At 49.0% G+C, this 27,742-nt stretch overlaps 2 protein-coding genes across 6 annotated transcripts; one reads left to right on the forward strand and one right to left on the reverse strand.

The window, feature by feature from the left end:
- The first annotated feature begins 225 nt into the window (after positions 1-225).
- LOC102539019 (putative olfactory receptor 1F12P) lies at positions 226-1,170 on the forward strand. The gene has a single exon (XM_006210403.3). It carries the CDS (start codon positions 226-228, stop codon positions 1,168-1,170), a length of 945 nt encoding a protein of 314 aa, XP_006210465.1.
- An 8,919-nt stretch (positions 1,171-10,089) lies between these two features.
- Positions 10,090-27,742, reverse strand: ZSCAN25 (zinc finger and SCAN domain containing 25). Of its 5 annotated transcripts, XR_012061297.1 has the most exons (8): positions 27,608-27,742; positions 26,496-26,620; positions 25,209-25,625; positions 23,837-24,038; positions 23,144-23,235; positions 21,722-21,848; positions 21,431-21,540; positions 17,203-17,340 (listed from the first exon to the last, which is right to left on the reverse strand). XR_012061297.1 is itself a non-coding variant. In XM_072943264.1 (7 exons), the coding sequence occupies exons 3-7, from the start codon at positions 25,593-25,595 to the stop codon at positions 16,508-16,510; spliced, it is 1,641 nt and encodes a 546-aa protein (XP_072799365.1). In that variant the 5' UTR covers positions 25,596-25,625; positions 26,496-26,620; positions 27,608-27,742; the 3' UTR covers positions 10,090-16,507. The 5 variants fall into 5 exon arrangements, 4 of the variants coding, with proteins under 4 accessions (XP_072799365.1, XP_031532583.1, XP_006210416.1 ...); XM_072943264.1 differs by lacking the exon at positions 21,431-21,540 and having other exon boundaries at positions 10,090-17,340; XM_031676723.2 differs by lacking the exons at positions 21,431-21,540; positions 27,608-27,742 and adding an exon at positions 27,430-27,601 and having other exon boundaries at positions 10,090-17,340.

The raw sequence follows: 27,742 nt of genomic DNA on the forward strand, positions 1-27,742 counted from the left end.
TGGCAAAACTAATTAAATCCCTGGCTTTGGGATCTGCTGGGGCCATAAGACTCCTTGGTTGAAGCATTCCCTTTGACAGGCAGAGAGCCTTCTCTTGCAAATGAACACAGAGATGTGGCCAAATGTGAGCTGAGGGGTCGTATGAGGGAAGGAGGGGGGCGTGGGCACCTGCCCCGTCTCTAAGGCCTAAGCCTGGTCTGGATCTCCCAGCAGGACCAGTTGACCATGGAGACGGGAAACCACACAAGCACCTCTGAGTTCCTCCTCCTAGGGCTCTCCAGCCGGCCCGAGAGGCAGGAGCTGATCTTTGGGCTCTTCCTTGTCATGTACCTGGTCGGGGCAGCAGGGAATTTGCTCATCATCCTGGCCATTGGCTCAGACTCCCACCTCCACACACCCATGTACTTCTTCCTCAGCAGCCTCTCCCTGGTGGATTTCTGCTTCATCTCTGCCACAGTTCCCAAGATGCTCGTGAACATCCAGACAAAGGCTCAGTCCATATCCTATGGTGGCTGCCTAGCCCAGATCTACTTCTGCATTTTGCTTGCCAACATGGACAACTTCCTCCTGACGGCCATGGCTTATGACCGCTACGTGGCTATCTGCCACCCGCTGCGCTACTCCACTGTGATGAGTCTGCGGATCTGTGCCCTGATGCTGGGGAGCTCCTGGCTCATCGCCAGCTCCCACTCCCTGCTGCACACCCTCCTCATGGCTCGGCTGGAGTTCTGTGCCAGCAACGTCATCTCTTACTTCTTTTGTGACCTCGTTCCCCTGCTCCAGCTCTCCTGCTCCAAAACCCAACTCAACCAACTCATGATTCTGCTGGTGGGGGGCCTGATCGTCCTCATCCCCTTCCTTGGCATTCTCATCTCCTACATCCACATCGTGTCTGCTGTGCTCAAGTTCCCATCAGCCCGGGGCAAACAAAAGGCCTTTTCCACCTGCGGCTCCCACCTCACGGTAGTCATCCTCTTCTATGGGACCATCACGGGGGTCTACTTGAGTCCCTCATCCTCCCACTCAGCTGACAAGGATTCACTGGCGTCAGTGATGTATATGGTGGTCACCCCCATGCTGAACCCCTTTATCTACTGCCTGAGGAACAAGGACATGAAGGGAGCTCTAAGGAAACTAGTCAGCGTGAAGGCTCCACCCCATGGGCTGTGACAGCAGAGCTTCCCCTCAGGACCTTTGCGCTGGGAAGGGGATGAACCCCAGGGACAGGCTCCACATGCACAGGGTGGGAGGAACACAGACCCTGTTGTCCTCGGTTGTCACCAGGGGCAGGGAATCCTGTCATTGCTTCGTAAGTAATTTGCAAGTCCAAAGCTTCTTGGCCCCTACACAGACTGCGCAAACCACCAGGAGGGGGATAAACTCTCCCGTAAAGACAGAAATACATAAGTGAACGTAAATTAGCTTCCTCTGAAGGCCTCCTGGGGCGGGTTCATGTGGAAGAGGCAAACTCACAGGAATCTGTGCCCTGTGCTGACAGCCTGTGCCAGAAAGGTCGGTGCCCTCTAAGAACCCCCGCACACCCCACAGTTCCTCAAATCCTAACCCTCAAGCATCTCAACTTCCAGACTCCTCTGCTGCACCCCCACTTCCTCAACCGCCATCTCCACACCCTGAGTTGAACCTAGCTTTGGAGACAGGCTTGACAGTCGTCCTGGAAAGTGTGCCACTCTTGGCCTTGAGTCCTGCCTGGTGAGTTCCACAGCTCTGTCTGCTTGTGTCACGGATGTGCAGAGTGAGTGTCTCAGCTGAACACCTATGAGGGCCCGACGCTGTCCCACGTATGTGTTCCACATACATGCCATCCACATGGTAAAGAGAGAAGAGAGGCTAGACCTAGAGTTCGTTCCCTGGGTGTGAAGAACATAAAGGGAACAGGCCATGAGAATCTTTGTGAAGGTGCTTCTCCACAAGTCGACCTGGAGAAGGAGACAAATGGGAGAGGCCTCATACAGTGAGTTTATGGCTGAAGAAGTTATACGTGGCCTCATGTCCAACAGAATAATATCCTAGGCTGCAAGGGGTGTGGCGGCGCTGGGAAGAGGATTACACAGAAAGTCAGAGCCGCCGGCATCTAGCCCGGGCTCCTCCCATCACTAGCCGCTTGACTCCAGTCCACCTGAAACTCACCGCTCTCCCCAACAGGCTGCTGCTTCCGTCCCTGCTCATGCTGCTCCAGCAGTCCCTCCTCGCCCACTCCTAGCCATCAAAACTCCAGCTGTCCTTCCAGGCTCAGATAAAACACCACGCCCTTCATGAAGCCGCCTCAAGTCTCCCCGGCCAAAAGGAGCGTCCTCTCTCCGCTGGAACGTCATGTAATTTGAATTCTACTACAGCCCTTTTCGTGCTGTGCTTTGCTAACTCGTGTTCACCTCAACTCTACTCCAGACGACATTGTTGGAGTAGAGGTTTTAATTCTTTTTTATTTTAATTTTTTAATTTAGACCTTTATATCTTATTGTAAAAAGTCTTGCTCATCTTAATAAACTCACCTTCAGAAGACTACCAGAGTGCCTGGGTTAAAATAATGACTTAGTTAAAGTATGCGGCTACCGATGATGACAATGATGACGACGATGGTGGCAAACTTGGGGAAAGAATGCTCACAGCCTTTCTCCCTGTGACTTTCCCTTGACCAATAATAAAAGTATAAAATATCTCCCCAAACCCATCCAAGGAAAAAGAGTTTCCAACCTGGTTGGTCAGAGGCCAAGAAGTTCATTGGTCCATATCTTACAAAGGGCAGTGTGCCTTTAAGGGTCATCGTCCAGGGGTGAAGCTCCCTTCCTGCCAGCCTGGCCCCCAGTTAGTCCTCTTCCATTCACGTGTCTGGTTGGAGTCCCCACTTGGGGTCCAGTCACTTCTTGCTCTATCTCCAATCCGTACCTGAGTACACAGGTCCTAACTTCAGATCTTGGGCTGAGAAGGGGAAGCAAGGTAGGCCTGAGCTACTTTCCAGCTCACCTTTTACCAGTGAGCCCACGATGGAGGTTACTGGGCATGACTCAGAAACTAACAAAGTTATACTTCATCTCCAAGTTTGCTGCTGTTCCTTGAGCACATTGTTTCCTTGGGATCCCTCAGGAGTCGGGATTATTGGCAGAGCAGAATTTAGGCTTTCCTTGGTCCCCGATCATCAAACCACAACAGCAATAAAATCTCACCTCAAACTGTGAAAATGATGGAAAGAAAAGCTGACATCAGCATGGAGAAGAGGTCTTCATATCCATTTGCTATAATAGAATAATACAATGATTTGGTCCCAAGGTTGAAAAAAAACTGAATGAGAAAAAATAAAAAGAGGGGCAGCAATGAATAAATATGAAAGACCTTCAACTGACCTTGCTCATCAGTGGGTTGTGAGGACACCTGCTGCCTTCGAGGCCTCTCTTTCAAGGAAGGGCAGAGGATAAGGTAATCCTTCTCTTACAGCAAACAGCTTTTCAGACTGTCTCTAGCCCTTGCCGCATGCTAAGGGGTAAACAGAAAGGAATGACCTGCACACAAGTCAACTATAAAAAGTTCAGAAGCTCAGCCACCCTTTCAGACTCATTAGCATAAACCCAATGCTGTGAACATACCAGAATGTTCATCTGTATTTCTAAAATGAAACCTTTAAGAAGAAAGGGGAAAGAATAGTTCCGTTATCTAAAACAGCCTTATTAAGAACCCCTAGTAGGAAAGTGGAAGTGTCTTCAAGAATAATCAGAATAATCAGTGTCTCCTCCATGACACATTCCAAATCATACACTTTCTCTCTTCGCATGGCTGCCTTCTCCACGCCAGAGGACCACAGGTACTGCATCCACCTAACGAATGTAACTTGAGCTGAAGGGAAAATGATGTCCCACGTTCCCTATAAGCACTGAGGGACATATCAGCAAACAAAACAGAGTATCTTCTTTCAAAACAGGGTATCCTTCTTCTTACCTGATGTTCCAGGGAATAGGGAAGGAAAACCAAAAAAAAAAAAAAGAACAAATGCACATCCACTTTGTCAGAGAGCTATAAGTTCTACAAAGAGAAATAAGTCTGGATCAGGGACTAGAGCTTGCTAGGAAAGCTACCATGGTAGGGCTGTGCTTCACTTCTCTACTGATGTACCACCAACCACCCAAATGTAGTGGCTTGAAATAATTGTACTCACTTATTTCCTCTCCGACATTTCCGGGGGTAACTGGGCTGAGCCAGGCAATTCTCCCCCAGGGTCTATGGCATGTAGTTGTAGAGAAACAGGCTTGGGCTGGAGTCATCTAGGATTCCTCACTCACATCCAACCGTTGATCCTGGCTGTCAGCAGCGACCGCAGTCAGGGCTGCTGCTGGAATGCCTGCGTGTGGCCTGTCGCTGTGACTGGGGCTTCCTCGCAGAATGGTGGCTCTGTTCCAAGGGCAGACATCCGAAGCACTGCCTCTTATAACAGGAGGAGTAACACAGCATCACTGCCTTCACGTTTTACTTGTTAGAAGTGAGTCCGCTAAGGCCAGGTGATATTCAAGAGGAGAGGAATGAGACTCTCTTGATGGAAAGAACATGGAAGAATGTGCAGACATGTTTTTAAATCATCACAGATCATTAGGGAAGGTCTCTCGAAACAGAAACTCCTTTGAAGAGAGGGAGAAAGCTGTATGAAGGTCTCCGGAAAGCAGGTTCTCCGCAGAGGACAAGAGCACAGCCCCAAGGTAGGGGTACTCCTGCAGGTCGGCCCACAGGCTCCCAGAAGGGCCGTTAGCTCAGGGAGGGCTTCGGCTCTTACTATGAGAAGGGAAGTCTTTGGGAAGTTCTGAACAGAGTAGTGAAATAATCTCACTTACACTTTTTACAGATTATTTGGTTCTTATATGGTGAATAGACTATAAAGAGGAAAGAACAGAAGCAGGGAGATTAATTAGAAGGCTACTAACATAGCCCAAGGGAGAAGACGGTGGCTCGGATCTGCATGTGTTGGAAGTCACAGGAAACTGCAAGATTCCATCTGTGTTTTGAAAGTAGAGCTGATAGGATTTGCTGATGGTTTGGATGTAGAGTCTAAGAGGGAGGGCTCCGGGCTTTTTGGCCTAAGCAACTGGGTGAATGGAGGGTCCATTCACTAAGATGAGGAAGAAATAGGTTTGCATAGTGAAGAGAAGACAGTTTATTCTTGTATGTGACAAGTTTGAGATGCCCATTTGAACTTCAAGTAGGTAGTTGTACACATGAGTTAGAATTCAAGGGAGAGATTCACAACCCACTGGAATCTGGCCACTGAAATTGCTCTCACCAATGTCACCAATGATTCTCCAAGTTGATAAAGTCAATGCACATTTCTCAGTCTTTTTTTTAATTGTGGAAAATACATACAATGTTGAATTTACCATCTTAACCATTCAAAGTGCACAGTTCAACAGTGTACACTCACACTGCTGTGCCATCATCACCACCATCCCGCTGCACAACTCTTCATTTTGCAAAACTGAAGCTCTGTAGCCTCCCCATGCCCTCTGCTCCCAGGCCCTGGCAATCACTATTCTCCTTTCTGCCTCTAAGAATCTGACTACTTTAGGTATCTCCTGTAAGAGGAATCATACACTACTTGTCCTTTTATTTCACTTAGCACAAAGTCTTCGAGGTTTATCCAGGTTGTAGCATGTCAGAATTTCCTTCCTTTTCAGGGGTGAATAATATTCCATTGTACAGATCTACTACATTTTCTTTAACCATTCATCTGTTGATGAACACTTGGGTTACTTCCACCTATTGCCTATCATGAATAATGCTGCTATAAACATGGCTGTACAAATGCCTCTTTGAGTCCCTGTTTTTAATTCTTTGGGGTATACACCCAGAAGTGGAATTGCTGGGTCAGATGGTAATTTTATTTTTAATTTTTTCAGAAACTACCATACTGTCTTCTGTAGTGGCTGCAACCATTTTACATTCCCACCAACAGTGCACAAGTGTTCCAGTTTCTCCACATCCAAACAAAGAGATAAAAAAAGAACTGAAATCTGTTAAAGGTCTTTAGTGGAAAGCTGCAGGTCTTTGCTATCTATTTCTAGGTTGGGGTTATATTAATTCTTTTTTTCTTTTTCACTGCTACACTCCCTAAATTAGGAAAGGAAGGTGAAATGCAAGAATACAATACATATTGAGTAAGGATCCAATGTAAAGATATCGTGTCAGTGTTTTCTGTATGCACTGAATTATTCTGACCACCAAATTGCAGTAGAGGAATGAGTCTCTGCTTAGATGGTTCCAAGAGTCTGCCCTATGTAAATAAAGTAGGTCGGGTGGGACGATGAAATATTTTGGGTAGGAAGGTGGTTGGGAAGTAGATATTAAAACTGAGAAAAGATACAGTGGAGTGAGGAAGATACAGAGAATTGTTTGTGCCATCTGTGCGTAATTAAGCACTCACGCCTTTGTGATAGCCTCTCCCAACACAAAGTGACCGCTGCATCCACAAACGGCTCTGAATCCACTCCTCCCCTCCCAGGTGTGCTCCCCCTCATCTTCCTTTTCTTTTCACAAAGCAGGACATTCCTTTAGCCAAGCACAAAGAATTACATTTCAAGATATTTTACTAAGAAGCCAAGGTAAAATCAGAGAAAATAACACCTCATTCAAAAGAAAGCAAAAGGGAATTTTTTTTCTCTTTTGAATAGATTCCAAACTATCTAGAATCCAGTCAGTCTTCTGTTGAACAAGGCTCTGGACCAGGACTGATTCTCAGTCAATCACAGAAGCTGCGCCCTTTCCCAGACTCTCCTGTATTATTTCAGTGGTCTCTCCATCAATGCCCTCAATGCCCTCTGCGTCCCCCTCTACAGTTATGAAGGACAACGTGATACCAGTTTACCCAAAAGGAAATCATTAAAGATAAACGTTCCTGACAGATTTCAAGACAGCTGACAGCTACGGCTTTGTCGAAGTGTTCCTGCTGAGTCCTCCCAGCCCCGCCACACCCAGCCCCGCACCTAGTCGTGGGCACGCACAACCGCAACTACAACAGAACTCAAGCGTTTTCTGTAAAGCTGCTCTCTCGAGGTGCCCAGAGGAAAGCTTTTCATTTGCCTGCCCCATTACGGGACGTGAAATTAGAGAAGACCAGTGGCAACTGAGAAAATTGGGGGGGGGGGGCAGGCGGAGGAGATATGAGGCAGCGACTGCAAAAGGCACGGATTCATTGAGGACGTCTATTAAGCACCTTTATTAAGCTGGGCGTCGCGCTGAGTGCTGAGACACAGCAGCAGACGGATTTCTGACCAAAAAAAAAAAAAAAAAAAAAAAACCAAGTCTTTTCCCCGGGAGAAATCAGGGACGTAACTGTCCTGTATCGTTGAAGAGACTCACGTGTCGTGGCTTCCAACCGAGAGCAGTAGAGCAGCACTCTGCCGTGAGGACCACGCCTTGCTGTTCCATCCGCTCTGGGCCTGCGCGGAGGGAGGGAGCCTTCAGATCTGTTCACACGTGTGAACGAGCGCGCGCGGGTGCCGCCGCGGCGTCCCACACAACGCAGCAGCCTTCTCAGAACGTGCCTGCATCTCCGTCACCCGAGGAGCTGGGTGAAGTGGGGCGGCCCGAGCCCCAGCGGCCAGCTGCGCCGCTCCCAAATACGCTTCCAATAAGCTCCCCGAGAGGCTGTGAGGTGAGTGATCTCCAGATGGTACTTTGAGAATTTCTGCTGAAAAGCACTGTTAAAAGACAAACTCAGGCATGTTAAAATTTTTAAGAGCTTATTAGAGCCATAGCCATTGCAGTCAGGCAGCAGCAAGCCGGCAGTGGTTAGCAGCAGCGCAGCCGCAGGAAGGAGGGGCAAGGCCTTTACCGAGAAGACAAGGAAGCAGAGCGAGAAAATTATTTGATGGGCCATAGCTTCAGGCTGCCTTACGCAGGAACGCCTAGCTGGCTGTTTGTGATTGGGGGCCCTTGGGTTTCACTTTTTTAAACTCGAGGCGCTTACAGGCTTCGGTTTTGCTTTGCTTATGCAGGCTGCCAAGGCGTTAGAACCACCTCTGTCTAAGGGCCTCCTTGTTTATAATTTACCAGCATGAAGGACGAAACTTCGACTTGGAATATCCTAAGGATGGCTTTCATCTTGAGCGTTAAGTATGACAGGGACTTGCGGACCCACCACCACCAAGGCTGTGAATAACACACCAGCAAGCTGGCAGAGCTGGCTTAACTGGGTGTTGAGCACCACTCAGAAGCAGCAGTACCCTCTGCAGTACCACAGAAAGCAAGGGGATGTTCTAAGACTTTGGGGCTGGATCACCTCTAGACCCCCTGCATTGAGTCTTCTGAACCAGGTGCCATTACTCTATGAGCAAATGATCTTCTGGACTCAAACCCCACACGATGTAGGTACCTGCCCTACTGTTTCCCTGAGTTTCCTGAAGTATAAACTACAACAACACAGAGGTGTGATCAGGGCCCGGTGGGGGTTTACCAGCGAGGTATCTGGGGCACCTCTGGAGTGGGAGTGGGCAGAGAAACCAGGGAACAGTGTGGGTCTCTAGGTGTAACAGCTCCTGCTGACCTAACAGTACATGAAGATGCTGGATGTGGGCTGGAGCTGAGCTTCTCCAAGATTTCTCAGGGCCCGGTGTTGGGGGAGCTTCCAGACGTACACCCAGAGCTAATGGGAGATACATAAACTATCACACACTAGAAGTGTGGAGCCAGTGCTTTCCAGCTGCCTAATTCCCAACGTATTTAAGAAAACAAAAAATGGGACCTTCGATCCTGACCTGCTTTCTGGACTGGTCCCCAGCATCTAACCACCCTTCTGTTATTTCATATTCAACAATTCTAAAATTAGACTAACTTTTCCCCTTTAAATCACTGCTGTTCAAACCAGTTATCCCTCCAGAGTTCATTTATTTGACCATCAGTTTTGCCCTGTTTTTAGAGGTCACGAGAACCAACCAAATCATAAATTAGGAAATAATTCCAAAACATGTGAGATTGAATGCCCACAGGGATATCTGCATATATGCGTTAACGAAAACATACATTAATTACAAAAGACGCTCACTGAAGCAATGGCCTAAAGCCATCAGTTTCTAGAAGCACAGTCTCTAATTTAGGGCAGGAGGTGTAACGTGGGTGAAAGCACTGGAAAGACCACAAACCCTCAAGGGAAGTGATCCGTCTAAAGTCTGGTGAGGTCAAAGTATTCTGAGGACACCAACACAAAACTAAGACCAAGGATGAAGAAAGACACTGAAAATGGGACTTTCCACAAAGAAAGGGAGCTTCCAGCACCAGAGTTCCTCCTGCAGAAGCTGTGTGAACGAACGGGCTTTGGCCAATCACGCACATGGTGAAAACAGGATAGGCGGAAACTGCAGCTCTTGCGCAAGACCAGGTGCGATGAAACCAGTGCATCTCAGGTATGCGCAGCCTCGCCCTCCCATCCCCACCTGCCATATGGCACTTACCATACGACAAAGGATTGGAACCCTTTTCCTACCACACTAACTAGTAAATCCTGCTGATTCTTTTTACATTTAAAATGCTTACGTGAAAATAACTTTAAGCTTACAGAAAAGTTGCAATAGTAGTGCAAAATACCACATAGTCTTTATCCAGATTGACTTAGTAATTTTTTTACCCCAATTCCTCTCTTCTCTCCTCCTCCTCTCCCTCTGCCTCCTCCTTTCTCTTTCCCCCTCCCTCCCCCATTCCCCTCCTCCCCCCCACCTCTCTACCTCTCCACACACACACACACACACACACACACACACAATGGTGCTTTAATCCCCCAAAACTTCTCTATTTCCTAAGAGTAGGGATATGCTCTTACATAACCACAGCACAGTTATCAGTGTTAGTGAGTTTAACATTGATACAATAATTCAATCTGGATACATAATTCAATTTTGTCAATTACCCCTATAATATTCTTTTTTTAAGCTGTGTAATACTCCACCATGTGGATGCGCCATCGTTCGTTCAATCATCTGTCTTGGGTATTTAGGCAGTTTCCAGTATTTCTGCAGTTACAAAGAATGCTGCAATGAATAACCTTGTGCATACGTATTTTCATATTGCTAGAGGTGTGTCTTCAGAGTAAATTTATACATAATTTTGTTAGTGCTAAATTCCCCTCCATATGAGGTTGTATCATTCTGTCTTCCATCCACAATGCGTAAGAATTCCTGTTTCCCGAAGAACTCATCAAGAGCATATACTACCACACTTGAATTTTGACCAATCTGATGGGATACAAAATAACATCTCAGTGTAGTTTTAATAGGCATTTATTTCATTATGAATGAAGGTGAACACCTTTCCATATGTTTGAGCCATTTTTACCTTTTTTGTGAATGCAAGTTTGTCAATTTTCCCATAGGATTTTGGGGGGTTTTTTTCTTTTTTAAAAAAGGAACTTTTTTTTTTAAGAAAGTTCTTGGTATATTAGGAATATACCTCTGCATTATGTTGCAATTGTTTCTCCCAATCTGTCATTTGTCTTTGGTTGCTGTTTCTGCCATTCAGAAGTTTTAAATGTTTTATGAAGGAATTCATCAATCTTTTCTTTTATTGCATCTGGATTTTGAGTCACATTTAAAAGCCTTTCTGAACCCATGTTTCAGAGGAAGTCATCCACATTGTCTTCTAGTACTTGTATAGTTTCACTTTTTTCCTTTAGGTTCCTCATTCACTTGACGTTTATTCTTGAATATGGTGGGACAAATGATCTATTTTTTCTTTTTCCAAATGGTTACCTGGGTATCACAGTACCATTTTATAGAAACTCAGTTTCTGCCCAGGAAGCTGAGATGCCACCTTTGTCATACACTGGATCTCTACAGGCAGTTGGGTCTATTTCTCAACCTTTTACTCTGTCCCATTGGTCCATTTGTGCTTCTACCACATTGTTTTAACTGTTGGTTTTTCCATCATTTATTTCCCATTCTTTCCGTAAGCACTTGAGTCTAGGCAGCAGGAACTCTTAGAAATGAAGACTAGGAAAACCTAAAGAGAAGACTGGCTGTCAGCGGTAACCTGCTCATCGTTCACCCTCCTCTTCCTGCCCACGTGGCACATTGAGCCCTCCCGCTGGAGTCAGTGAAACATCATAACCAAGACTGGATTTTCCTCAAATTTCTCACAGACATGGAGATGTTGTGGGGCTCAAATGGCTTCTGGAGGCAGGAATCAAGAAGGCACATACAGATTTCTACCACCTCTTTTTTCCCAGTCTCTAGCTAAAAGCTTACATACCACCTACTCAAGGGAATACATGTTTTATGTAGGAAAGAGAAACAGATGATGCGAGCTCTTGGGTTTGCTGCATCTCCTCGTCTCTGGCCACTTGGACGACGGAGTTGTGACTGGTGCACATGGCAGTGATGGTGGCCCTTTTACTGGAATCTATTGATTCTTCCAAAACTGCTTCTCCTAAGTCCCCCTCGTTCTAGGGCACAGCACCTGCCCTCCACCCTCACTCTCCCAGCAGCTGAAGTTCCCAGCGACAGACACAAGGATCGCCTACCTTCCCCACTTCATGACAAATGTCTACGGTAATTTTTTATTGAAACATGACAATCCTGGGAATGGGCTGGACAAGACCTATCCCTAGAAATATGCCCTTCACTGAGATCAAAAAAAGAAAGAAAAAAGGCAAGATAGGAATATGAAACTGTCAAAGTTCCAAGTGAACTTCTTTGACTTGTGGGTTTTCTAAGTAAATTCGATGTCACTGCAATTGGTGGGGCGACAGCGACAGACGACTGCCGGACTGGGAGACCAGCAGGAGACAATCTGCTATAGTGTCCTTCCCTCCTAAGGCATCCTCTAGAGAGCCTTCAAGCTATGAAAAAGGCAGAAATCCAGGCTTTCATTCATTCAAGTATTCACTGCCTACTGTGTGCCTTGAAGACCTAACTGTTAGGGCAAAAAAGGTGGGAGCTAGCTGGACTGAGCTGAAGTGGCCCCACTACGTACGTGCAGGTACTGGGGAAGGGGAGTCCGGGCCCGAGCCAAGGCTCACTGTTGCGTGCACGCTTCACTGCAGGCGCTGCCCTGACAGGAGCCCAAAGCAACCAGCCGGCTGCCGCACAGGGACCACCACAGCTGCCTGTTACAGACTCTCAGCACCGCTGCCTCAGCTTCTACTTCAGTAGCTCTGGGCTCTGCCTGGCAATATTACATTTAACCCACATGATCACCAGTAAAACGCCTTTGTTTTCTAGAAATTAGGCCAAGGCTCTATAAGGTTAGCAGAAAACAGGTCCAGTCCTTGGAATCCAAGTCCTTCTGTTCAACAGCTAAACCATCTTAATTCGCTTCACCTCTTATCCTGAAAGCTAAGAAACAAGGGTTCTCAGCTAGAGTCAGTTCTGCCCCCCAGGGGATTTCTGGCAACATCTGGAGACATTCTGAGTTATCACAATTGGCACTGAATAGATCAAGGCCAAGGATCCTGCGAAACAGCCTACAATGCACAAAACAGCCTGGACAGCCTCCAAGACAAAGGATTACTTGGCACAAAATGTCAATAGTGCCGAGGCTGAGAAACTTGGGCAGAGTTTAAAAAAGCAAGCAGACTCTAGAGAGACATGTTCAGCAACTACTTTCCCCGACTTGAAGTGGATGAAGTCAACTTGCATTGCAAGGGGGACCTGAAACCAGCTTATTTTTTAAGAAACAAAGGTTCCTCTACTAGTCCTTAAGCTGGGATAAAACAGGTACTGAAAGTATCTGAGCACAGTTACTCAGCCTGCAGACAACATTCATGGCATACGATTCAAGAAGCAATTTTCTAAAGCATTAGCTTCCCAAGACAGATCTCAGGCAGAAAGTCACCTGGTTCTGCTGCAACCCAGGTGATAAAACAGCAGCTCCTCTTACAAAGTTCACACCTGTGTATGGCAACCTTCCTCACCCTCAGAGCAGCCTGGCACACACAGCCAGGCCCAGAGAGCACACAGCATCACCCTTGCGTGAGGGAACTGCAGACGCCCAATTGTACACGAGGAGGGCTAAATATAAAGTGACCGTATGTCCCCGTTTGCCCTGGGGTCCCAGTTTATATCACTGTTCTAACTTGATTAATAGCACTTCCCTTCACTCGCAAAAGGGGTGGGAAATGTACAAGATGAGCTTGGAACATCCTGTCACACCAGAGAGCAAAGAACCCATCCAAGATGATCAGGGTCCTGTCAAAAGGAATTCAGGAGCCAGCATGAAGAGGCTCCCACTGGCCAAAAGTAAAATGATTGGAGCATCAGTAAGAATCATAACTGCAGTGGACTGGTCTAAACCTGTGAATGCATTTTCATTAAAAAATAATCATCACTTTTATGGGAAGCAAAATACCCAGATCAGTACTGTGAAGACAAGTAGATAAAGGGAAGGAAGGAAAAATCAAGCACTTCCTTTCCTCTGTGAATTGTATCTACCAGTGAGGGAAATTTTCCTTACAGAAGCGTTCCAGCTAATTAATAAAGGATCTTCTCTAGAATTAGCAAAATAAATGGATTTAGGCTCCTAACATCATATAATGAGAAACAAGCAGACATGCCACCAGCTGTAATATGTTCCTGCCAAAACGTGAAATGCGAGTCTGGCAACACCTCTACACCTGCAAGTTCTTAGCTAATCAGAGGGCAGAGAACTACATTCAACAATGCCATGAGCACACAAACAAAATTCAGAATGTGAGAAATTCTGCATGATAAATAACCCAGTTGTTTCAATGAATGAATTTCAAAAGGAAAAAGGGTAAGAACTACAGACTATTAGACTTAGAAGACACAGCAGCCAATTACAATGTATGGATCTTACTTGGACCTTAACTCAAAGAAGCTTCTTAAAAACTATGTGGCTTTTTAAAAAACATTAATTGGGAATTAAGGACTTGTTCGATGTTTAGGTATGACAATAGTATTTTGTTTTTGTTTTTGTTTTTTTAAGAATCCTTACCCTTTAGAGGCATGCACTGAAATATCTACAAACAACATTTGGGATTTGCTTCAAAATACTTTGGTTGGGGAGGAAGATGGGAAGGAGGACGGGGCAGAGATGAAACAAGATCGGCTATGAGCATATGACGGTTAAAGCTGAAAGATTACAAGAGGAACTGTTTATATATGTTTGAAGTTTTCTATCATAAAAAGTTTCTAAATAGAAAAATACAGAAAATAAAATACTTGACATTTGAAAAGACATCAAAAATAAGGCTACTACAACCCCATGGGGAAAATTCTCTTTCGAAGCTTTTCTGAGGAACTGCCTGTCCATAAGCATCAGTCTCAAAGCAGACAGCGGGGCACACGTGGGAGTGACAGCAAGGCCTGACTCTCACAGAAGCTTCCTTCAAAAGCTGCCACTGGCCGAAAACCCAGACACTCGTTTGTCCAGACGTATAGTCAGAGAACCCACAATGTAATCCACGTAAACAGAAGACCCCTGGCAAGCAACTCCCAGCCCGCGGCGGCTCTGCGCTCCTTGCCTAGCTTTGGAATACAGGCCTCCCAGAAAAGGCCAAACTTGCGTTAGGTCAGCCCCCACATCCTACAGACTGGAGGCCAGGGGCCGAGGAAAAGCCTTCCACTGGGTCTGGCTGCCAGGCGGCTGTCGGCGCTGCCCGGCCTGCCTGTGGAGCGGGCGGGAAAGCAGCAGGCTCTGCATCCAGACCGCGACGCTGCCGGAAGTGGCAGCAGCCCAGCGCCTCAGGGTGGACGTCTCCCTCACACCCTGGTCAGTGCGGCCCCGTGGGGACAGCTGAGGGGCCAGGAGGTCACCTGCTAAATCAAAAGTCAACACCCTGGATACCTGCCAAGAAATGAGTGCTAAAATGTGTTGCAGAGTGGGCTGGGTCCTGCAACTCTCTGTGTTAAAGTCATGACCGTTCATCTTATTTACAGGAAAAACGGGGAAAGAGAACCCCCAGCGAGAGAACACCATATTAAGAGGCACGACGGGGCAGATCACACCTTGCGATTACAGGACGCTGTCAGAAGACAAACTGACAAACAGGACTTCCAGGACTAACTTACTCAGCTGCCAGCGTCCAAGGACACAGCACTCACACTGCAGCACAGTCCGCGCTAGTCCTGCGGTTCCCAGAACGTCCAAGACAAAGGAAACCCTTTAATGATGGCAAGATACTGTAAGAAAGCTTAAACTCAGTTACAAATACTGCATCTTCTCATTAATAAAAAAACAATCTATTCTTTTAACACCTACAAACATCTTTCTTTTTCCTACATTGGCACTCATGCACAACAGACTGTCACCATCTTACCACGTCCAGGTGGCACTGAGGATCCCGAACACCTGTCAGATGTCAAGGACCAAGGTGCACCGAGGACAGAGGTTATTTGGCAATGAGAGGTAGGTGGTGACGAACACGTTTCTGGGCAAGAAGCTGACAGGACCGAGGCACAGGCTCAGATGGCAGTCCCATAGGGCTCCTGGGAGCATCCACAGGTTCCACCTTGGGTGGTTCTGAAGATCAAACACATTCACAAAAACACAAGCTCCATCAGGACAGGGCTCTTCCCCCGGTTTGATTCACTGATGTATCCGGAGCACTTACAAGAGCTCCGGGCACCGTCGGCCCTCACTGAACATCTGCGGAATGAGTGAAGCAAGAAACTAGGGAAGCATACTTTACATACTGTAAAGTGCCATCAAATACAGGGTATTAATACTAGCTCATCTTTCAGATTCATTTAATTAGATCTTTATACAGAACTGGATGTTTTTGTAAAATACTCTCATGTTTATTCAGTGATCAACAGCAAAATATTAATCTTCTAACAGATGTATGTACTGGTATTACTGTACCAGGAACAGAGGAAGGGGGAGACGACAGGTGAGGGTAGGATACTACAGAGACAAAGGGGGCGAAGAATGAAGTAAAATGACCCAGGCTGCCTGAGCGACTCCAACTGCAGAGGGAAAGGTCGGCACTCCGGGTCATTACCAGCCTCGAGAGCGCATCCAGCGCCCAACCATGAGCTCCGGGAACGAGGTCTCATCTGTCTCATTCGCTGTGCTCCCAGCGCCAGGCGCACAGTAGGTGTGCAGTAAATATTTGTTAAATGGGAAAGCGTGGGGCGCAGGGAGACAGAGTCTGAGCTAATGATCTTGCAAAGATAACAGCCCTCAGAAAAACGAGGTTCAAGCTGCCGACGTGGGACAAGACTTCGCCTTGACAACCGGACTCGCTCAGAAGGTGGATGTGAACATCCACTGAAGGAGGGGAACCCCAACCTGGACCGAAACCCGGGATCTCGCTTCCCCAAGAGATGGTGAGAGAGTGTTAGCACCACTTGGGTAGGAGCCATGAGACCCTGTGCCCTCTGGCAACTCATGTAAGCCAGGCCTTGCCCTTTCCCTGCATTTAAGAGCGAGTGGGAGGGAAAGGGGTCAAAGTGCCTTCTGCGCCCGTCGCTCCTGGACACCCGCCGCCCTGCAGTGAGTGGAGGTGAGCGCGTCCTCCAGCGAGCTCTCCCCCGGCCCGGCGGTCCTGGAAGGACCCGCCTCCTCCTCACTGCACCGGGCTCTCCTGGCGATGCTGGGTCTTCTGGTGCCGGTTGAGGATGGACCTCTGGTTGAAGCTCCGCCCACAGGCAGGACAGCGGTAGGGCTTCTCCCCGGTGTGGATCCTCTGGTGTCTGACCAGCCGCTCGCCCTTACTGAAGCGCTTCCCGCACACCTGGCAGCCGTAGGGCTTCTCCCCGGTGTGGGCCCGCCGGTGCACGGCCAGGTTGGCATTCCTGCTGAAGCTCTTGCCGCACTCACAGGTGTAGGGCTTCTCCCCGGTGTGCGTCCTCCGATGCACCTGAAGGTGCTGCCTGCGGCTGAAGCTCCTCCAGCAGTCCCCGCACGTGTAGGGCTTCTCCCCGGTGTGGCTCCTCCGGTGGACCTCCAGGTGGTGCCTCTGGCTGAAGGCCTTCCAGCACTCGCTGCACACGTAGGGCCGCTTCCCCAGGTGGGTCCTCTGGTGCTTCCTGAGGTACTCCCGCAGGGTGAACCCCTTCCCACACTCAACGCAGCCATAGGCCTTCTCTTCTTCGTGGGTCCGCTGGTGTCTGACCAGATTGGAGCTCCGACTGAAGCCTTTTCCACACTCGGGGCACTGGAAAGGCTTCCAGAAGGAGCTGTGGGTCTTGAGGTCACCGGGCAGGGGGACGACGCCGTGCTGGGGAGGAGGCGGCCCCGGGATGTTTCCCGCCGAGCTGCCGGCCTCCTGCTCACAGGTCCTTCCAAGCTCGGGCCCCTGGACCACGGCTTCCTCAAACCTCTCTGACGACACCCGAGTAAGCGGCCCCTTGAGGTCTGCCTGCTGGGTCCTTGCCTCCTTCCCCTTGCTCCCAGTGCCTACAGGACAAAGAAGATACAGACTGATTCGGCAGCAGATCTGAAAGTAAACTCGGATGTTAGAACTTGACTTCTAAGGGGTCCCATCAACAATGCCGTCTTTTTCCCTCTGACCAACCACCTCAATACATTTCACTTTCTCTGACTCTAAATCCAGACACTCCTTTACTTCTTTCCATCTGTTATGGACTGTTTGGGTTCCTGCCCAAATTCATAGGTTCAAGTTCTAAGAACTCCATGTGCAGATACTAGGGGGTGGGGCCTCTGGGAACTAATTAGGTGAGGCCATGAGGGTGGAGCCCCAGGACGAATTACTGTCCAGTAGGAAGAGACGCCAGGGCTCTACACACACACACACACACGCACACACAGAGGTCATGGGAGCCGGTTCCCTCGTGATGGGATTAATGTCCTTATAAAACGAGGAAGAGACATGAGATCTCTCTCCCTCCCCCTCTCTGCCATGTGAGAACACGGCAAGAAGGTGGCCGTCCATGAACCAGGAAGAGACCCTCACCAGGCAAGGAATCTGCCAGCAACTTGATCTTGCACTTTCCAGCCTCCAGAAGATACAAGTGTGCTGCTTAAGCCGCCCATTTGGTGGTACAGCAGCCCACGCTAAGGCAATCCCCACGCCTTGTCACGGAACAGTCTGCCAAGTGTTAACACCCTTCCCCCTCACGTTCTACTAATTCAGACTTTGCTTTCCTTCAAAATCTCACTCAGTGATTTCTCCCAGGAAACATACCCTGATCACTGCCTGACCCTGGGTCTCGTCAGCACAGGGACTCAGTTAGCACTTCTTTACTCCGCACTGACTTACACGTGACCTTCCATGTGCTACTTTACAAGAGTCCAGCTTCCACAGTGACAGACCTGTTCCAGCAATGGGGAGCTCCTGGCACTTCTCCATGACCCCCTGCGGTCGCTCAGCTCACTGTCCCTGCACACGCTCCACCCTCCACCTAACCCTGTCTTATTGACCTGGGTCTCTGGGAGCCTGGCACAGGCACTGACTCATGAACGAACGAACCCAGTCTGTACCAGACCGCCTCTACAGCAGCATGCTTCTTAGGACTGAAATGCCCTTCTACACCCGTCCTCTGATCCCTCTCACACTCTCTCAAAATTAACAGAACAATTGTTTATAGAAAATCAAGAGGAAGGGGAGGAGAAAAAAAGAGAAGTACTAGGGAGCAAAGAAGCCAAGACAGAAAAGAGGGAAGTGACGAGCGACCCTGAAATGGGAGAGGCCCTTCAGGCAAGGCCACTAAAGGGCAAAAGGGAAAGGACACAGTGTGCCTCCTGATCTGATAAAATATGAAGGACAAGGCTATCACTTCTGATGTACTCTTTCTCTTTTGCAGACTTCTCACAAAGTAGAAGTGTGTAAAACATATAGAGCTGCAAGGATGCTGATAATGAACACACGTAAACAGCAGCCAGAAATCCTTTCCCCAAGGACCTCTCTGTCCTGAACGGGTTTTCCTTCAAATTGCAGGGCTTATCCCTATACTCATATAAGGGTCTATGTATGTGTATATGTTTATATAAGCTCCCCCTAGATTTCTTTTCCAATTGTTGAATATATTGTGCAGTACTTAATACATTGAACCCTTAAAGCTGTCAATCTATCTTTATTTCAAAAATCTGAACACAGGGCCAGCAAATATTTGAGCTCAGTGTTTGATGGTGAAATTTGAATGTGAAAAAAATAGTACACCCCCCAAAAAAAAAGAAGGAAAAGGGAAAGGAAGGGAAGAAAGAAAGGAAGGAGAGAAAGAAAGAGGGGAGGGGAGGGGAGGGGAGGGAAAGGGAGGGGAGGGGAGGGGAGGGGAGGGGAGGGGAGGGGAGGGGAGGGGAGGAAAGGAAGCTCTCCCCTCCCCTCCAGTGATGACATCCTGCCCCCAGTGTAGCACGTCTTCCAGGCTTTTATCACCATGAAGTATTCCTGCCTGTTCTTGAACTGGACGTGCTGGCTTCACACGCTGTGTCTGGATTCTCCTGTTCAATACTGTGCTGTGAGATTCACCTATATGGGGGTGAGCAGCTGTAGCTGCCCCACATCCTTTCTCATCCGTGTGTGACATTACACTGTTAAGAACATATTACTCTCTACTTATTAATCTGACTCATGTTCATTTTGGTTTCCCATTTTGAGGTATTATAAACAGCAAAACTAAAACTTTCTTTCATATTATTTTTTTTAATGGAGGTACTGGGGATTGAACCCAGGACCTTGTGCATGCTAAGCACACACTCTACCACTGAGCTATAGGCTCCTCCCTTTTTAGGTTTTTTTTTAAGCAAAATTAAGACTAAATGCAATGCATGAACCTTAGCTGGACCCTGGGGAAATGTGAGCACGTGCTCAGTATCACAAATCATGGAACTTATGCTCATTTTCTCAGGCCCAATCCTACACATTTGTCAGCCCAAGAGCTGTCATCAGGTGGCCATGAATCTCAGGAAGACCTCAAGGCTGAGACAGCCACAGGACCTTCGGGTGAGCCGACCTCAGCATAAACGTCAGCGAAGTGTTGGGTTGTTCTGAACAGCAAGCAGTGAGAGGACAAGCACACAGCCAGTCTCTGGAACAGTCGGAAATGGCCAGGAAGGTGTAAAAACTTGCCAGGAACAGGAGGGGAGAGTCCTTACCCTCACCCCACACAGGGGCATCACGGGCAGAGGCACATCCCTAGGGGAAGGATTAAGGCGCTGGGATGTGGGTACCTTCGTGGGGGCACCGTGCCCGGGCTCCTGGGCTGTGCAGTTAGCGCTGAGGGTTTCTACGCCCTCTAGCATCACAGCAACTTACATCCCTTCGTCATGGGTGACGACCCAGTCCTGGGCCCAGGCCTCCTGAGCCCCCTCCTCTGTGCCACTGACACTACCCCGTGCCGCCCACTGGGACGTGCCCTGGGCTCTTCCCGGGGCTGCCGAGGTCACAGAGGGGGGCTCCTGTATTTCTGCAGCTCTCCATGAGGACCAGAAGAGTGCTGGCCACAGAGCCCGTGCCAAATAAACGTTTTTGTGGGAATAAAAGGATGAATGTTGACTGGCCCATAAAGGAATCTCTCAATAACATTTACACAACTAATAAAAATACCTAACATACACACTCGCCAAATGTTTACATTTATTATCTCACTTAATCCTCACAACTCCAGGAGACAGTGTTCTGTGAATATCCTCATTATAGGACTCAGAAAGCAGATCCAAAAGGTAAGCGAGATGCAAGAAGAGGTCACAGTTAGTATGTGGTGTGGCCAGGATGGGTCCTCTCCTCTCCTGAAGAGAATAACACGGAGGACCAGGGGCAGTGAAAATCCACATTTAACTTGACAGTCAGCCCTCCATATCTGAGGTCCCTCATTCGCAGGCTCAACCAACAGCGGATGGTGCAGGACTGCAGTACATATTTATTCAAAAAATCTGCATCTAAGTGGACCTGCACAGTTCAAACCCATGTTGTTCATGGGTCAACTGTACAACGACACACCTGCTCATCCCTCAACATATTTGAAGACGGAAGAAGACCAGGAGACGTCAGTACAGATGAGTGGTCAACACATAACTTACCAACAAGCTGAAGGAGAGAATCAGAGGGAACAAGGGAGAGGGCCACTCCCAAGCACGCTTCTCCTCCTCCAGCCACTGCTCTCGCCACGTCTCGAGATGATCCCTGCTGCTCTTCACCTGGCCGTCCCTCAGCCCCTGCGGGGCCTCCCCTGCCCTGCCCGTAGGGCCCTCACCCCGCACTTCCCTCCTCTCCTCTCCTGCTGCTCTCCTTTCATCTCCACCCAGCTCCCAGGTAAAACCGGCCGCCCCCTCGCATAGCCCCACAGAGGCTCTGTCTGCTCTGTGACGTGAGCCTGTACCCACCTCTCCCGTTTCTAAAGTCTGACCGTGCAGCCTCATGCCCTCCACACACACGCTGCGGTTCCCCGGAGGTCAGTCCTGCCCCAATACAGAGCTGCTAACGTGGGGTCTGCCCGCAGGGGGCACTCCATGAACACCTGCTGGTAATCGAAACCAGAGCGTCCCTCTTTTGCCGCTTTTCCGTCACTCTCCAGCCCTGAGAACGTACCTTCAGTCAGACGCAGAGCAGGCGTTCCCTCGGAATCCTAATGACCGACCTGTGCCATCGCAGCTGGAATAACCACCTCGTGTTTTCTTACCCCCTTGTCTGCTCCTCTCCTGACACAGGAAAGCACCTTGCTAGCTCCCCACATGCCCTGGTCCACGCTCTTTCCTCAGACCCGCTTACCCATCTGCCATGAAGCCCCTTCCTTTACCACAGCATCAGGGTCCGAAATCTGGGGCAAAGGCAAGAACTCTAACCCATAGCTTTCCAAACTTGGGGTGCAAACAGTCTTACCTGGAGGTGAGACCCCGCAGTCCTGGGGCTCCACGTATTCCCCAAAGCAGTCTATCTGGGCTGGGGCCACGTGCCTCCACTCCTCCTCGGGGAAAGCCAGGGCTATATCTTTAAATGAGCCCAACCCCTGAAACAACACAGGAGACTGCTATGGACAAAGAAAATAATCCCAAAGCAGGAGCAGCGGGAAAGCAGACAGAGAGGGGACAACAGTCCGGGGAAGAACAGAGCAACAAGACACAAGGAACTGGGGTCCCTACACGGCCCTGGGACCGGAAGTGCCTCCTTCTCGACACAGAAGTGATGCATTTGTCTGAGCCACCATATTTTTGAGTCTCTGCTGCAGCCACTGAGTTTGTACCCAAAACCACAGCATCTAATTTCCACCATTCAATCCCCTCCACTCGATCCTCACATCTGATGGAGACTGAGAGCTGCTATTTATCCTCTCATGCGGAACTGATGTTCCCTCAGAGATAAGTAAACATTTGGGTAGGCCCTGTCTTAAGAACAAAGCCACGTTAAAATGAATGCCCTGTCCTTCACGACTCCACAAAGAACTCTCATGGTAGAAGAGGGGACTCTGACCAAATTCATAAATGCTGGTGTCATTCTTCATCACCTCCAAACCATGTCCTTGGAAAACACAAAAAGGAAATGGCACAGACATCACCCCTGCCCAAGTACTGCTCAAACCTGACTCATTCCTTTTCTTCTGCCAATGACATCCTTTCTTCTATAAGGAATTCTTCACTTATAGGCTCACTGTCCCATTCAGAAAGATGCCACCTTGGAAATCCCTACTTCCCTGGGCATCCAGGGCATCCCACAGAAGAGATTTACACGGTGGCAAGAGTGCCCCATCTGTGCTCTGGTTAGCCCATTTGTGGCAGGCTAAGAAGTACGAACAAGGCCAAAACTCCCGCTGTGGACACAGTAGGGGCCAGAGACACCACTCTGCTCAGGGCTCCTGGGAGCCCCCACCCTGAGTCAGCCCACCCTGCAGACATGGGGGGAGGCTGGGGTCCAGAGGAAGAGCAGCAGGGTTGTCCACAAAGGGTACCTGATCTCCTGGCCAACCACCACAGCCTAGAGTTCACCTGTGGGGTTTCCATCAATAATGTCTTCCTCCTTACAATTTTAAGGGTAAACTCAGTCAACTGAGAAAAAAAAAATCAAAGAGCAATATGAGTCAATTGAGCTTCATGCCTGGACCCTAAAGCATAAGGTTCAACTCAAATTAACAATGAGTGACAGTAAAGTGGAGAAAACAAAGCTGTCACATCCATCAGAACAAGAAAGGAAGAGTAATTCAACCATGTGGATGGTGCTCTGCTGTGCAGAGAACCTCAGAACCTCGGGGAAGGCGAACCTCATTCAAAGCAACACCGAGACCCCTGGAGGGGCAGGGCTGCAGCTCACCTGGGGTCCGGCTGTAAGGAACCCAGCTGCCATCTCTTGGTCTCTGGTGTTTACTGCAGGGAGGCCAGGACCAGCCTGAAGAACCGGCAGAGCTGAGAAGGGAAAACAAAACACGAGCAGGATTAGCGCTGACCTGCAGGCACGAGCTTACATTCACAGGCATCTACTGCCTGACACACACAACCCCAGGAACCGAAAGGAGGCTCCAGACAGGCAGCGGTGTGAGTGCACCCTCCCCTGTCCTCAGCCAGGAACACCTTCCCCGCCTGAGACGCCCTGCCCCTTCGGGGCTGCTCAGGCTCCCTAGTCACACTTCGGGAACCACCCCTGAGATTCAGGAACACGATAAAGTCACACGTTACTTTCCGGGATATGGTTTATCTGCCCACTTAAAAAATATCCCTACATGTCAGCTTCTTTATGTCCTGCAAGTTTCTAGAAGGGGTGTGAGGTTACCGAAAAGAAATGATAACAGCATGATCCCAGATACCCCTCACAGAAATCAGAGAGGTCAAGGTACAGAAAGTCTCACTTCCTCTGTCTCCTACCGAAGTCCAGGAAGTAGCCAGGAAAACTCAGAATTACACCCCACAGGTAACCCAATGAGCTACAGGGTTTGTAAAGGAAAGGGGAAGGGGCAGGGCACAAAGCACCATTCTCTGTGCCCTTTCTTCCTTATTGTTCGCATCTTACCCTGCTCCTGGAAGGCCTGCATCCCACCTCCAGGGTCCTGGCTGAGCTGCTCCTCAGCGCCTTGGTCTAGACGTTGAACGCCTTCCCCATGGGGCATCCCCCACTCAGGCTTGACTTCCACAGGCCCCAGGTGGACGCCTGCTTCCCAAGGGCCTCTGCAAAGCGCCGTCTCCTCCTGCTCTCCCTGCACGTGGCACGGAACCTACAAACAGTCCCCAGCACTTATTAGAACGAACCCTGCATAAGGCTGTCATGAAAGCAGTTGAATTAAAACCTAAAAAGAGAACCGTTCCAGCTGCAGGAGAGAGAAAGGACAAGCTGGCTCAGCTCTTCCCCAGGACACCAGTGAAAGGTGAAAAGGAAGCCAAACTGTCTTTCCCCGGCTCTGAGCACCTTTCACGTATCCATGTCATTTTACAAGGGTCCCTTCTGCCTGCGTTGATACTGATCCAATTCCACCATGAATAACATCACAGAGAGATATTACTATTATTTCACTGAGAACTTTTGCCCAAAACAAACTATTAGCAAAAAAGGTTCCTCAGTTACAGATGCTGAGAGTAAAAAACACAAGCCTCGACTCTACGGTGAATTAGCTGCTCTAAAAACAGCAAGGAAAATTAGAGCTCACAAAAACTGGCCCTTCCTGGTCCACTTTTAAGCTCCTTGGTAGAGAGTAAAACAAAAAACAAACAAAAAGTCCCTTAGGATTATACAGAAGTCAGAGGGACTGCAGTGGGAAAAGGGAGGAGAAACTGAAGGATTGTTACCTTCAAGCAAAACAGTAATGGTTCAGCCCTGCTCTCTCTCCCAGACAGCAATCAGGGAACTGTACCAGAGAGGGACAGAGACATGGCCAGAATCCCACGGGAGCATCTGAGGTGCAAAGTCACCTGGTGTCAGCAGAACACCACCACAGAATCGCCACGTGGGCCTTTCGAGCCACGGCCCCAGGCGTGGAAACAGCACTGCTACAGACAACTCTCCTTAGGAAGAATATTCACCAAGTGGAGTTCCCTGCATTCCCACAGGCATCTCTGCCCAGAGAGGAAAGGGTCCACCAGGGCCCTAGAAAATGATCACAACTGCCTTCTTTGGGCCTGAGGCTCACAAAGGAAACATGGCCAGGCCTCTGCCCCAGTGATCAAAAAAGTAGCTAACTGCCCTTCAACTGGCCCTGCACCTTCCTTGAGAATGGCTTTCCTTGCTGAAAACCCCTCTGCCCTCCAGAAAAGTACCTCAGGGAGCCTGGGAGAAGAGAAGGGAGATTCTGGACCTCACCCACTCCCACTGCTTCCTCAAACCTTTCAATTCTTTAAATCTCCCCTCCCCACACCAACAAAACAAGGCCCAGATACCCCTTCTCACCCACCGCCTTGGCATCCAGGGCTCTCTCTGTGAGGTCCTCCACCATGGCCACCAAGGCCCTGCCGCTCTCCAGGCCATGCTCCTGAATCCAGGCGTAGAACTCCCGAGGCAGGATGGTCAAGAACTGCTCCAGCACCAGCAGCTCCAGGATCTGCTCCTTGGTGTGCAGCTCAGGCCTCAGCCACCGGCGACAGAGCTCCTGGAGCTCCCTGAGGGCCTCCTGGGGACCTGCCGCCTCCTGGTAGCGGAACTGCCGAAATCGCAGACGAAAAGTCTCAGGACTGGGGTCCTCCCTTGCCCTGCCCCACGGCAACTCTTTCTCTAGTTTGACCACAGGCACGCCCATTTGCGGCTGAGGGTCTTCCGCCATCCCTGGACGCTCTTTCAGCATCTTCACACTCTCTCCCAGAAGACTGAGGGCCTGTTGGGAAGACCAGACAGGCAGTGAGGACAGCATAAATGAGACACAGGAAAGGTCCATCCAGCCCAGTTCTATCTCCACATCAGTGAACATTCTGCTGGAGACTACGGTAATGAGGCATCTTCAAAAGGCTAAACATATATCCTGAAAATCACATCAATCCGACTCAGTATTTGCCAAACACTCATTATGTGCAAAGGGTAAACAGCACTTGGCTTACACTCACAGATCGCTTAGGATCTCATGAAGGAGGTAACACTACAATCACAGAATCTAAGATGGGTTATAACTAGGCCAGTCACCGGGGCCCACCCTTCCAACACTACAGAAAATGTATATTGAAAACATAACTATGCCTGGCCCGCAGAAACTAGAAATACAATAGCGAACTTGCCCTTTGAAACTCACATACTGGTGCAGCAGACAGAAAAAAACAAATGTAAGTAAATAAGTTTAAATTATAAATGGGGACAAGTTCTCGAAAGGAAATAAATGGGGTGTTAATGGGGGACAACCAACTTGGAGAAGGCTTCTCTGAAGAAATGACACATAGACTGAGATCCAACCTAAAAATGAGAATGATCCAGCCATTCAAAGATCATTCCAGACAAAAGCCTTCGGGCTAGAAATTAACTCTGCAGGTGAGAGAACAAGCCAAAGTGCAGTGTGGCTTCAGCAGAGCGAGGGAGGGCCAGAGCTCAGAGGCAGGTGGAAACCAGATTATCCAGAGTCTGGGCACGCAGCAGGAATTATAGGCTTTACTCTTACTCCATAGTTTAGTGGGGAGATACATGTTCTTCAAAGGTCACTTTGAAATGAAGTGTCAACAGAAAACAGCTAAGAAGAGATGAGAAAGGAAGTTGCACTTACCCTGATCCAAGTAGGAGATGATAGGGGCTTAGACCAGGGTGGTGGTAAAGAAGCAAAGTCAAGACATATTTTGGAGGTAAAACCAATAGATTTGCTGGTGGCCAGGATGTGACGGCGTGCTCAGCCTAAAGAAAACAACAGAGCAATATAAGTATATACACACTATTACTAAAACTGCTGGAAAGATTTCTAACTTATATAGACATTACCATTTAGAAAGCATGTGAGCACATAATCTCATTTAATACTTAACCATTCTCATGGTCAGCACTACTCCCCCTGCTTTTCAAATGAAGAAACTGAAGATGTAAGAGGTTAGATTGCTGGCCAAGGTCAGCCTCCCAAATATACGGTATAAATGAGAAACACAGGAAGCCAAAAAGAGAGAAAGGTCTATGCAGGTTCAAGTCCTCATGAGAAAGAAGAGGCCTGTAGTAGACTTCGGGGGGAGGGGGGAAGATCACCCTAAACGGAGCAGAGAATAAGCAACTGGCAGTAGGTACGTCCGAAGCTTCTGCTGAATATTCTATTGGGCGTTTGTTTGTGTATTTACCTATCCTTCTTAAATCTATTTTAGACTTTCAGTCTGTTCATTTTCTCTGCTGCATTAATTGAGACTTCTCTTTCCTGGCTTCCTAGCTATTGTATGTATTCATCCCACTGTTGCATTAATCGCATTATAGGGCCAGTGTTTACCCGTGTGTCTCCAGCTACCAGACTCCTTTAGTCAAGAAAGGTCCTCATTCATCTTTTATCCCCGGCACTTGACAACTAGAAGGCGTCCGTGGTTATTCTTTAATTGAGCGTCCTACGTCTCGTTTTTAAATGGTCACTCTGACTTTTCACGGCGTCCCACCGTGGTTCAAGGCATCGGGGTCGTGGACACCCCTCCGTTAAGCCAACCCTGGCCGGACGGGATCAGCCTCGCTCCTACCTGCGCCTCGCGCGGCGCGGGCCGCCGGGTCCGGACCCGCAAGGCCTCGGCGCCACGGGAGGCAGCTCTGGGGAGACTCGCCGCCTACTGCGTCAGTCCCGCCGCCACCGCCGAGGCCCGCAGCGGCCCCACAGCCCGGCCCCGCCACCCCGGCCACCTCGTCCCCACTGCCCCGCACCTGAGCCGGGCTCGCCCGGGCCCTCCGCAGACCGGAAGTGGGCCGCGGACGCTGTCAGACAGGTGCGTAAAGGAAGGGCGCCTTCCGTTTCCTCTCTAGGACTCTCGGAGGCCGGTGCGTCTCTGTGGTCGCTCG

Source organism: Vicugna pacos, chromosome 18 (genome assembly GCF_048564905.1).
Source record: "Vicugna pacos chromosome 18, VicPac4, whole genome shotgun sequence".
Classification (NCBI taxonomy): domain Eukaryota; kingdom Metazoa; phylum Chordata; class Mammalia; order Artiodactyla; family Camelidae; genus Vicugna; species Vicugna pacos.